The sequence below is a fragment of the Mytilus californianus genome, unplaced genomic scaffold, assembly GCF_021869535.1.
Source record: "Mytilus californianus isolate M0D057914Y unplaced genomic scaffold, xbMytCali1.0.p SCAF_3, whole genome shotgun sequence".
Lineage (NCBI taxonomy): Eukaryota > Metazoa > Mollusca > Bivalvia > Mytilida > Mytilidae > Mytilus > Mytilus californianus.
This window is the reverse complement of record NW_026262679.1, coordinates 37,517,513-37,530,972: the sequence shown is the minus strand read 5'-3', so window position 1 is coordinate 37,530,972 and position 13,460 is coordinate 37,517,513. Positions and strand designations below refer to the sequence as shown.

General features: G+C 32.4%; 1 protein-coding gene across 3 annotated transcripts in view; it reads left to right on the top strand.

The window, feature by feature from the left end:
* LOC127734488 (ninjurin-1-like) overlaps positions 1-13,180 on the top strand; it is a 36,366-nt gene extending 23,186 nt beyond the window's left edge. For 2 of the 3 annotated variants that reach the window (XM_052244390.1, XM_052244389.1), the window contains exons 3-4: positions 1,980-2,030; positions 2,677-4,548. In XM_052244390.1, coding sequence (XP_052100350.1) covers positions 1,980-2,030; positions 2,677-3,177 — 552 coding nt within the window. In that variant the 3' untranslated portion in view covers positions 3,178-4,548. Of the gene's footprint in view, positions 1-1,979; positions 2,031-2,676; positions 4,549-12,522 lie in introns of those variants that run through there. The other variant, XM_052244391.1, reaches the window with a different exon arrangement.
* Positions 13,181-13,460: the final 280 nt, after the last annotated feature.

The window sequence follows — 13,460 nt, the reverse complement described above, 5'->3', positions numbered from 1 at the left end:
AAGAGTTACCTCCCCAACACTGTTTTTCTTGTTATTTCTAAAACTTTGCAACCGTATAAGAAACCGACAAATTTATTTTACCAAATTGCTCGTTATATCCTCAGGATGTTACGTTTAATTTTGACCGAAGCCGTATAGAGATTCCATAGAATCATATATTTTTGTAATCAGTGTCAAGTGAACTATCAAACAATACCGGAAGTGACATTTTTCAAACCGGAAGTAAAAAATTATCTCAATTATTTATATCTTTTTGTATATAAACCATATATTTTTGGAATCAGCTTACAATAAGCTGTCAATTGACGCTGGAATTGACATTTAAAACCAAATTTTAATATTTTGGTATCAAAATAGATCCTTACTGGTGGAAAGACCTTCAATTGTTCTCTGAACAATTGGTTTTTAATATTGTAATTACATCTCTTCTGAAAAAAAATCCTCATGCATGTTATGTGATCTTCTTTGAAACTACATGTCCGATCGATCTCAGTCAGCAGGGTATACATGTACTACATCTTCATATAACAACGTTGTGCAGCTACCTACCAAGAATTTTCGTAGAGAAAATAAATTGCAATGCGTAAAAATCGCTTGCAAGCTCCGTAAATTTCCGTGAAATCCTACGATGAAATGTCTGGTCCTAGATTAAAATACAAATCTGTGTTAAAAAACTGGTGCTGAAAAATGTACGTTGTATGAAAATAATCGATAAACGTGTTTTAAATGTACACAGGATCAATTAAATCCAAAGCATACACTGCTCTCGAACTGTGATCAAAACGTCAATTACCTACACTGACAAAGGATATACATTGTGTGTATTCCGTCGCTGTACATGTTGTCTGTCCAACGTTTCCACCTAAAAAGAAAAAGTTTTCGCTATTAAAAACCCTCGTCACGTGACGTATCAATCTGGCGCGATAGACGCACGCGGGACCTGAAATAGAATAAAAACTTTCCTAACTAAATATAAAAACTTAACCATGCCAAGAAATTGCCTCCGTTGAAATTCTGCAAGTATCCCATAGAGCAAATTACATGGATGATTAATATTGACCATTTGATATATGTCCGTGTTCTAAGCGACACGTACATGAAGGTAATAAATTAATTTGTTGAATGAAATCAAATCTTTAACTACTAATGGGCGCCGTAGGAGGTGTACCGGAATTTTTAGCCAGTATTTATTGGCATGCAATACAATAATATGGACCCTTCAGTAAAGAAAGAAAGAAACAAACAAACAAACAAACAAACACATATCAATCAATCATGTTTCAAAGGGGGAAAGACCGTTTACAATTGCTTTTTTAAAGCAATTGATTTATATTTCTTGATTGAATATCTGTTATTTCTATGTGAGTCTCAAAAGTGGAATACATAATCAGATCGAGGAAAGTTGACATTTGACTAATACAGTTATATTGTTGCAGACGTTGCTACTTGTGATTGAGTTTCATCTTTTGATATTTATTCTTTTATTCAAATTTAAAACAAAATCAATCATATATACTTATTGATAGTCCGTTTGCGTTCTAAAGATCTTTAAAATAAATGTTTACAAATATGATTTCCGATTAATACTATTTATTTCACTGTGTTTGTTTGTGTAAGTTGTAAATTTTGTTATAAATAAGTGCTCATTTCGGTCTGTCTAATAATCATAATAATAACAAAGATAAGAAAGCTAAATTATAAGTATAAATATACTTTCGGAAAAACGTTGTCTATGATAAGTAACATTTTCTGTTTGATATTAATTGTCCGAAACGCCACATAGATTTGTCTATCCCCATGTTTCGTTTGAAACATGTCTCAATAAGATTACCAAACAAACATATATCGTGCACACTAAATCGGTTTCAATTTTGTATACAGATATAATTGGTTTCGGTTTTTTTCAGATTAAATCAGTATTTAATTATTATACAAATAACTCTTGTTTGCACAGCTTTGTATCTTATCAATATTTTCAGGACCCACCGCATGAAGGCGAGGATTTCGTGGAAGGCAAAAATACTCTCGGCGTAAGTATTTATCTTTTAGGTAATAAGTAATCATTTTACGCATAAAAGTGCATTGCGTGTATATTCTGCCTTGGATTGAGATTGTTTGTTGCATTATACTGTTTTGCATGGGGCCTGCATGTCAGCACAGGAGTAATCAGAATAATCGGGATATCGAATATGTATTATAGTACACCGTCATAGTTGGAGTCGCAATTGTTAAGCTTCAATGAACAGAATCGATATAATACTGAATATTCTTTCGAAAATACTTCTAACCTTGAGTGTTTAAAATTGTATTCTAGGATTGTCAGTTTTCTACAGAAAGTCGGCGTTTCTCTCCTGGAACTCTGGTTTTCTCCACCAATAAAACCTGCCCGCTACGAAATAGCACAATAGTGTTGAAAGTAGCGTTAAACACCAATTAATTAATTAAAAATATATTCGATGCAATATCAAACTTTGTAACAACGGAATAAAAAAACCAGTAGCAAACAAAATAGTTCCATAAAAGTACATGACAATTATTTGAGATCCTTTATATTAAGGCATCTCGACTATATCTTTTTTCTTGAATTTTATCAAAATAAGAATATATATAAGAATTGATTGCAAACACACCTTTAAAACTTTTCTATAGCAGTTATAATGTGTCTTCTGATTTCAGGAAGATGAAACTGACAATACTTCTAACACCGGTGTTTTTACAAACAAATTCCAATCTCGACGTGAAGTTACAAAAGGATTATACGACGTTGCCTTACTGATGGCAAATGTATCTCAGCTAAAATCAGTCTTGGATTCAGATGATAGTACATACTATATGGCCCTAGTTTGTCTGCTTAGTTTATCGATAGCATTACACCTGGCAAGCGCTATTTTGCTCTATATTTTGCTCATTATAGAGAAAAATGCAAAGAACAAACAACAGCATGACGCTGTGAAGATAAACAGCAAAGAAGGATATCAAACAAAACAATCATCTCTGAAACAAACTCCAGCTAATGAAAGTGAAAAAACTGCAGTATGCACAAACTGTTTTGCAGTAACACCGTACTGTCGATGTTGGAAAATTTACAAAATTGACATTATAGCAACATTTTGTGTATTTGGTGTGACAGTTCTCAATATTTTTATTACAGCGTTTGGAAGCAGTATCAAATCATAATTCACAATCGATCATAAGTAAAGAAGTTAATTGGAAGCCGAAGACAACTTCAGCCCAACATAGTTGTTTAATATGGAATGGACAGCTGTTTATTTTCTCAATCTATCTCTTGTATCCATTCATCCTTGTATCACCGCGTCTGGTTTTGGGTCTATCCTCTCCGTGGTTCATCTTTTTACTAGAAAAGGGTCGATACCGCTACAAGTGGAATGTTAGATCCCAGGGAAACCACCAGCTCTGTAGTCAGCTAATAGGTACTGAAATTATTTATAACATACTTTTCTAAAACATCCCGTTGAAAAAATTCAAAAATTATTAAGAAACTATGGTTCAAAACTCCCCCAGTCAAAGTTGACTTACGATTAATTTGATTTTTCTTTTTTGGTCCTTTTTGGACATGAAGTTTCTTATGTTTTACGTATTTATACGACTCTGGCTTTCATTATTTTTCGATTTGAGCGTTTCTGTTGAAGGTAAATCCTGAAAAACGCATCGGACGCACTCATTGCATACAATGTTATTTCATTTTCTGCTGTAATCCTCGCTTGCTTTCTCTAATTGTTTTCCCCTTGCTATCCTTTTTAAAACTCCGGATTGCAAAATCTTATGTTGATGGTGGTGGGTGTTGTCTGTTTTCATTATGGGTTTGCTAGTGCTGCATTGCAATTTGTATCAATGTATTACATAGTTGCATCTCTTTTTCATGCATTTTTCATGCTAATCTGTTTTATGGTTGTTATGGTTCGTATTGTTCTTGTGGTTTTTTTTCTTAATTGGTAAGTCCTTTTACATTACTAATTACGGAGTCACTAAGGAATTTCATTTATGATTTATTCAATATCTGTTTTCATAAGCTGGGATATTCCAACTTCGACGACACTGAATAGTCTTATAGCATATTTCATAGCTTCAAAATAATGAATATAACCATTAAGAAAGTGACAATAAAATCGTTCGCTTGCTGTTTTCTAAGTTTTCTAAAACTTATGCGCAATGCCCCCAACTTCTTAAAACTGTACGAAATAGATGTTTTTAGAGGTTAAAAATAAGGTCGAAGAGAAACTGACAACGCTGTGACAAAAAACGAGAAACAAAGAAAAGATAAACAAAGTCTACAAAACACAACTTAGAAAACTAAAGCCTGAGCTACACGAATCCCATATAATGTTGATCTTAGGTCATGCGGAAGTATAACTGTACAATAGATATGTCCCGAATATTAATAACGAAATAATCGAGTCTTATTTTTTGCTGTGTAGATATAACCAATTGGAATATTTTGTCTATTAATAATGTTTTTAAAATAATAGTAATGTAGAGGAAACTGTTCATAATTTTAAAATAATACAATTCAATAAAAAATCAGTTATTTCTCTTTTGTCCTTCAGGTGTATCAGTCGCGGCGTGTAAGATGTGAAGAGATATCATAAGGGGTCATCTTTAGAAAAAAAGTATTAACTAAAATAGCGAGCTCCAAGGTAAATTCAAAAGGAAGAAGTCCATAAAACCTTACAGAATCAAACATTAGACTATATCAACCAACGACACTGGATTTATAGCTAGTTATACCTCATACTTGTATGCCAGTTGTTTATAGTTCCGTTATATTTACAAAATTGGCTGAGCAACCCAAACAGACATACGGTATATGCCGACTATACGGTATGGGTTTTTTCTGATTGCTGAAGGCCGTATGGTTGCCTTTAATTGCTTACATCCACTTCATTTTAACTTTGGTGGATAGTTGTCTCATTGGCAATCATACCACATATCTTTTTTTATATATAACTGGTAATTGTGACAATAGTTGAGGTCCAGTTTAATTTAGTTTCATTGCAAATTGATCAATCAAATATGAGTGCACTATGGTGAGAACCTCCCCTCACAATCCCTGACCTCTGCACATATAAATTGACAGAATTGACACAAATTTCAAACGTTCTATTGATTATTTACTTCCGGTATATTATATAAGAAAAAAATAAAGCAATATACCCGACAGTGTTTTGATAATACATCAATTCATGGAAAGATTCATCATCCTTTATATAGTATGTCGTCATATCTTACAAACCGCGACAAAAAATAAGACTGAACAAAGTAAAATATCTAATCAAACAGATGGGAATCATTGAGAGGTAGATTTTTACGTTATGTTCATTTCTGTGCAGTCAAATTGTCTCTTTGTATTATTGTTCGGTTAAAATTGGTGATTTTAAAAAAAATTTACAATGATGACGATCAACGGACTCCAGATGATAACATAAGTTAGCTTGGATTATTGTGTGAATTCAGCTAGATTTTTTTTTTTAAATCGATTTTTATATATGCACCCAATTCATCTACGGCATCTAAATTCGTTCTACTGAATTATTTCTCTTTCTAATATAATACTTCACAACACTATAAAACCAGCTTTGATAAAATGTTTTGTCGTTCAATATTTTATTTGCTGTTGTAGTCGATACATTTTTAAAGTCACAGTAAAAGAATATTTAGATATAAATCAAGGCGACTGTAGTTTACAGATGTTAAAACAAAAAACACCAGAGGAATTGCATGAACTCTAAAAGGATTCCCACTCAGTCAAAATTTCATAATCGGAAATAGGACACCATCTGTAAAACTAGAAAGAAGACACCTATACTGGTATCTAAAGATCTAAGATCACATGTTGCAAGGAAATTGAGACATCGACACATTGTATCTATCAATCAATTCGTGATGGTGACCATCAAACTTGTGTAGTGTCGATTTCAGTAGTTCTTCCTTAGAACTCAAATTTTGTGTAAGGATCACAGCCCCGTTAATAAGTTCCGTATAGTGTGAACCTGCACTATGGTACCATATTAACTTTTGTCATAGATCCTAGTTTGAAGTCGTCCATATGTGTCTATATCGAGGAAAATATCAAGATATGAAACAGACCTTCTACTTTCGGTAGAAACTTTAAATCTGAAGTTCACTGGGATATATAAGAAGTAAGTACTCATTAAAATTTAGGTTATTGAGTGACAGAACATCAGCAGTACACATGTATGAAATTGAAATTAAAGAACTTTGAAGGATGCTCTTTGTCTTTTTCTTTGAGAAAAGAGAATGTGTGGTTTCAAATCAGACATCAAAACTAAGGCCAAGGTATTGTTTGTTAGCAATTTAATCACTTGATTCGTTTTATGCGCGTTCCCGTCTTAAAACAATATACCACAGAACAAATAATCATCGACTCGCAAAACACATGAAGGACACGGTTTCAGAACTAGGATCTACAGTATACTATGGTCTAAATAACTATTTCATCATATCTGAGTTTTTTTTTACTTTTGTTGTTTTACCTTGACTTAGTTGACTGGTACAGTTCTTGAAGGAACACTTCAGTATATGTGTATCTCATTTAATCTTTTATGCACATTAACCATGATATTTAACGTAATTTTAGAAAGATAATCGTGCACGAGAAAGTATTTTAAACAGAATACATTTTATAAAAAATTAAGACCTAAATCCGTTTCATTATGCCGATAATCCTGTGGAACATATTTCAAATTTCCAAAGCATTCATATTGAGATTGAGGTAAATTGAATAAATACAAATATCGGTTCCTGTAGCAAATAAAACGTTTAAGAGGAAATAAATTACAGTAAATGATAGCATAAAAAATTTGCAAATCAATATTTATGAAGCGTACATGATGCAAAGATACTCTCATACTACTTACAAACGATAATGGAAAATATAAAATAGGGAGGCGCAAAGGAAAAATTATAATTTATGCATACAATTGGACTGCCAATTTAAGATTAGAACAAAACCATAGACAGTTGGTGGTTGTAAGTCATAGCAGTCAAGATACGTTTAAAGGTAAAAAATAATTCAACATAAATATAAAAATAAGGAGATGTGGTATGATTGCCAATGAAACAACTTTCCATGAAGTTTGTTCCATGAAACTTAAATAAATGCAGCAAAATGTATATCAACGATTCAGAATCATTTATTTGAGTTTCGATGAAACAAGAATTAACCCACCCACTCTAATATTATTAAGTTTTCCTAGTATTCAAGAAATTGATGTATATATTTGGGTCAAGCAGAATTGTTATGAATGGAAAGTTGGAAAAAATAATACAAGGGGAAGCTATTAAAGTGTCTTGTTCTTATGTTGTACTGTTACACTACTGTCCCAGATTAGGGGAGGGTTGGGCGCCCGCTAACATGTTTAACCCCGCCACATTCTGTATGTGTCTGTCCCAAGTCCGGAGCCTGTAATACAGTGGTTGTCGTTTGTTTCTGTGTATCACATTTGTTTTGCGTTCATTATTTTGTACATAAATGAGGCCGTTAGTTTTCTTGTTTGAATTGTTTTACATTCGTCATTTCGAGGCCCTTTATAGCTGACTATGTGGTATGGGTTTTGCTCATTGTTGAAAGCTGTACGGTGACCTATAGTTGTTAATTTCTGTGTCATTTTGTCTCATTGGCAATCATACCACATCTTCTTATTTTTATAATTAAAGCAAATGAACTAGCACATATTTTTTTGTTTTCACGTTTGGTTGCATAGAATAGATACTTCGGTAAGAAATATTTTGATTATCTGTATGTTTTAATCAATGTTTACTATGGGCTTCATCATAATTACTTACACGAAAAGCAGAAACAATAGTTTTACGTAAAACAATGATTGTGTATAGAAGAAAAAAACAATTCAATGATGTCTAATACTAATTATTATCATATTGTATCATTTTTTTATCGTTATAGGTTGTATGTCTGTAAATATAGACAATGTAATTTCCCATAGGAACTCATTTTACGGCTAAGACTGTGCCACTTTGACTATGAAGTTTCGTAAAAAGTTATATCCTAGAATGGAAAGTTCATATGCACTATTATTATTTTCAAAGGTCAAAACATAGGGCTGTGCGGCCTAATTTCAACACTTATATGCCTCGAACTTCTGAGAGTTTAAACTTATACTAAAATTCTGTACTACTCCACTCATCACTTTGGGTCTTCCTCAGAATTCAATTTGGACGATATTCATTTGTATTTATACTGGTAAAATTCCCAAGTTGTATCTCTATGAGATGAAACATAGAGATAATATCTGTGAACCAGTAGGTAAACAAAACATAGAGATCATATCTGGGAACCAGTAGGTAAACAAATAAAATATCTATGAATATTATATATAAAAAGGCGTGGTTTGTGAAACAGCTATATTTACAAAGTGCAACCTATAGGCATTTTGTTAAACCAGGTATAAAGGCGCCAAATTTTTAAAATATTAATCATGCATATCTCGTCTCACTATGTTTAATAGGTAACACCTTTAATAAGTATTAAGTATGACGATAAAATTTTCACTTCCGTACTCGTACTCTGAACAACAAATTTATCAATTTTGTAAAAAAAAATTTCCGTACTCCTAACAAAAAATTATTATATTTAAATTTACCTGTGTACGTTGTTTTATTTAACGCAATTTTGTCTAAAGGTTAGAGTTGGCTTATTGACACTCTTATTCATCTTTTTTTATTAATACCTGTAACGTCTATGTTATATAGGCACCTACGTTTTAATATTGTATTGATATTGTGTCATAGATCAAACTTATTCGTTTAGTGTATGTTTACTTGGTTTTGCTTTAATGTCTTTTTGATCGAGTTAAGCCATTTCAATTGATATTTTATAGTGTGTCTTTTTATGTTGTAATGTTACACTACTGTATCCGGTTAGGGTGAAGGTTGGCGCCTGTTAAAACGTTTAAACCCGCTGCAATTTTATGCACTTGTCCTAAGTCAAGAGCCTGTTGTTCAGTGGTTGTCGTTTGTTGGTGTGGTTCATAGGTGTTTCTCGTTTTTATATAGATTAGGCCGTTGGTTTTCCTATTTGAATTGGTTTACACTAGTCATTTTGGGGCCCTTTATAGCTTGCTGTTCGGTGTGAGCGAAGGCTCCGTGATGAAGGCCGTACTTTGACCTATAATTGTTAACTTTTTATACATTGTGACTTGGATGGAGAGTTGTCTCATTGGCACTTATACCACATCTTTTTATTTATATTTACTGCAGGGTTTGTTGCTCGTGCTGTGTGGATGCAGTTGAATGTGTCCCCGTGCTGGCGGTGTATGCCCTTATATTTTACAATAACGGGTTGTTTGCCTGTGCGAGAGCTTTCACATGTTTATTATATCTTTGTTCTTTATTTGTTTATTCAATAGAATGGTGTTGGGATGTATAAATACTCATCCACGCTTGCTGTTTTTATTATTGTCCCCTGCTATGGTTTTCTTATAATCTCTGTTTTTGCTCTGTGTTTGTTATATGTCTGTTTTGTATTACTTAAGTCTTTTCGTCGGGCATTTTACAGTTTTTGTAAGAGTTCTTTTACTGCTTTGCCTATTATTTCTTATACCGTAATTGTGATCCTTATTCAAAGTTACACCTCCGGTCTTTTTTTATTTTCCCTATACCCCTATTTATATAATCATGTTATTACGCAATGGAAAGAAATTAAAAACAATCCTACTTCTAGGATATCCACGTGCTTTAAAAATCGAATTTCTAATATAAATTCTACAGCAGCCTATCAAATGTATACTACTACATTTAGAACTGTGTACAATTGTGTCAAAAGAGGCAATGCCTCTGCAGCCAGATTGTTGAACAAAAATGCACGTGGATATCCACAAATTTTCCCGTGCTATGCCAGAAATGACTTTATTTTAATAAATTTTATGTAAATGTGTATTGAAATCATTAATAAATTTTGTTCAATTTAAAAATAATTGTCATGGTAATTAATTTGACAGGTCAATTGTCCAGTATATTGATTGCTATTGTTAATCCCTAAAACATCAAATCAATTAGAACAAAGACAACTTGTCTATCAAAGCTCGGGGCAAGATCTTAAGTAAACATAATTAGCGTACATGTAAGCCGATTAAATTTTAGGATTTACTTCATCATTTCATTTTTTATTTCATATTGTGTAGACCTACATCTTAAACTGTCACCTCCATCGTTCAAGGATTTGCTCTACTTTAAATGAAATGCCGACTCAAAAATGGTAGAATGCAAATCAACGTAAATGGAATTAATGTATACTGGGTGGTACGAGTAACACGCTTAATCATTTCAAATGGAAACACTTATTTTTTGAGACATCAGCGAAAATGAAACAATCACCGGTTTCGGATATTTTCAATTCGACAAGATCAAAAAGATATTCATCTTCTCAATCTGAATTTATTACAAACGTCATAGTAGATACGGTAGTATTGTATTATCAAAAGTAAAACTTCACCAGGAATACTCACAGTCAAGTCTTATAATGCCAACGGATAAACTTCAATTCATCGTATCATAAAAACGTACAATTGTAGGGTACTATAGGTCAGACTTTTAAAAACCAACTTAACTACCGATTAACCGGTTAATCGGTCGAAAGATTATCCGAGTAAACGGTAAGCCAAAACTGTTCGATTTGACAACACTACTTTAAAGTCACAGTATGGAATAAAAGAGAAAGTGATTTTAAAGAATTTTGAGAGATGATTTTTCTTTTTGTCTTTGAGAAAAAAAGAATGTGTGGTTATAAATCAGACATCAAAATTAAGGCTAAAGTATTGTTTGTTAACAATTTAACCGTCCTGTTTTGTTTAAAGCGAGTTCCCATGTTAGATGTAGACCACAGAGCAATCATCGACTCGAAAAACATATGGAAGACACGATTTGAGGACTGGCATCTATTTACTATGGTTGAAATGACGAAAAAGTTATCTGCCTTTCTGTAATGGAAAGTTTCAACTTTCTTTATCGGTGAAGATGTATTTATGGTCATCGCCATTATACATTCCCTGCACTTTATGGTGAATCAATGAATGACCGTCTACAACTTTTACGGAATAATTACATTCACACGAAGATATTTTCATTGTCTTTTATGCAAACTGAATTTTATATATAAAGTATGTTTTAAAACCCTCATATTTTACAGAAAATATGATTAATGCTGCAAACTTTGATTTAATTCAAATCTTCTGCATTTGAAAGTAAAGGATTCAAACGGACTGGGTCGATAATGTCCTTCCTAAATTTACCAACACATAAACCAACACATAAATAGTTTTTTATATATACTCTTATGAATTTTAGGAACCACCTCCTGAAGGCAATGACAAAGAGGAAGGCCCAAGAACTTTTAGTAGGAGTGTAAGTATCGATCCTTAACACGTATGTGTGTTTAAATTATGTATACAGTAAACGTATAGCAGCTACATCTTAAGCAACATGCCTATTACAGACCGCAATGGAATTGTTTGTTGCAGAATATTGATTTGTATTAGATGGATTGTGTAATTGCATTGAAATATTATTTTCCCACAAAACATGTATCTAACGCACGAGGAACAATCGATAGTAATATTGTTTCTGAAAAGGAACATTTTTATGATATCAATAACTTTAAATCTGGACTATTTATGCCGTATGTTTCCAACGGCCAAATGACGACATATAGCTCTGTAACGTACGCTTTATTATTCATTGTTATCTCATTAACTCTTTTAATACAAATTCAGTTATATGAAGAGATTCACCCGTGGGCTGCTTTAAAAAATTATACTGGAGACCATGAAATTCATGTATTTCATAACAGACGATTCTTTAGAAATTATTTTCCAATCTAAGGACTTAAGGTAGATCGGGTGTCTTTTTCTGTATATCTATTCTGGTCATGTTGCTAAACAAGGACTAAACAGTAAAGGTTCAAAATATACAAAGTCAAATAAAAAGTACACTATAACAAGTAATTAGGATGATAAACAACGTCAGTACCTAGATATTATACTTCAAGACCATCATGTATTATTTGAGAAGTTGATACGGAATAACAAGGTCTTGGTATCTTCCGATGATTTTTTATAGAAAAAGGACGGGACGCTCTTTGACATAACCATAGAAATATATCTAACCTTCATTGTTTAAAATTGTATTCGATGCTGTATCAAACTTAATACAAACGAAAAAAAAACAACAGTAGCTAACAAAATGGTTTCATTGAAAGAACATGAAAATTGTAATGTCATTTGAGAAAAAAAACCAATAATGAATCAAAATATAAATTATGAGTTCAAAATTTTGGTTCGAATCAACAGTTAATATCAGCACTAATAATGTTCCCTTTGATATCAGACAGATGACTATTTAAATTAAGGTGTTTCGACTACATTTTTCCTCCAAAATTATATCAAATTGAATAAGAACTGCTTGCAAACGATATCTAAAAATACTTTTGAAACTTTTCTATAGTAGTAATAATGTGTCCTCCGATTTCAGGAAGATGAAACTGACAGTACTTCTAATTCTGGTGTTACAAACAAATTCCAATCTCGACGTGAAGTTACAAAAGGATTATACGACGTTGCCTTATTGATGGCAAATGTATCTCAGCTGAAATCAGTCTTGGATTCAGATGATAGTACATACTATATGGCCCTTGTTTGTCTCCTTAGTTTATCGATATCACTACACCTGATAAGTGCCATTTTACTCTATGTTTTGCTCATAATAGAGAAACAAACTAAGAACAAACAACAGCATGAAAGTGAGATTATAAACAGGAAAGAAGGAAATCAAACCCAACAATCACCTCCGATACAAACGCCAGCTTAAGAAAGTATAAAACCTGCAATATGTACAAACTGTTTTGCAGTAACACCGTGCTGTCGATGTTGGCAAATTTACAAAATTGACATTATCGCATCATTTTGTGTATTTGGGGTGACAGTTCTCAATGTTTTTATTACAGCGTTTGGAAGCAGTATCACAACATAATTCACGATCGAACATTAGTAAAGTAGTTTAATGGGGAGTGTAAATGTAGAATAGATATGTACTGAATTTTGATAACAAAATAGTCTTTTTTGCTGTCTAGATATAATCAATTGATACTTTTTTGTCTATCATTTATGTTTTTCAAGATAATAGTAATGTAGGGGCAATTGTTCATAATTTTGAAATAATACAATTTAATAAAATTCATTGATTTCACTTTTGTCCTTCAGATGTATAAGTCGCGGCGTGTAAGATCTGAAAAGATATCATAAGGGGTCATGTTTAGAAAAAAAAGTATTAATTAAAATAGTAGACTGGAAGGTAAATTCAAAAGGGGAAATCCATGAAACCTGACAGAACCAAACATCAGACTATTCAACCAATGGAACGAATAGACTTGGTACAGATATTTCCGAAGAAAATGTTGGGTTAAACCTGGT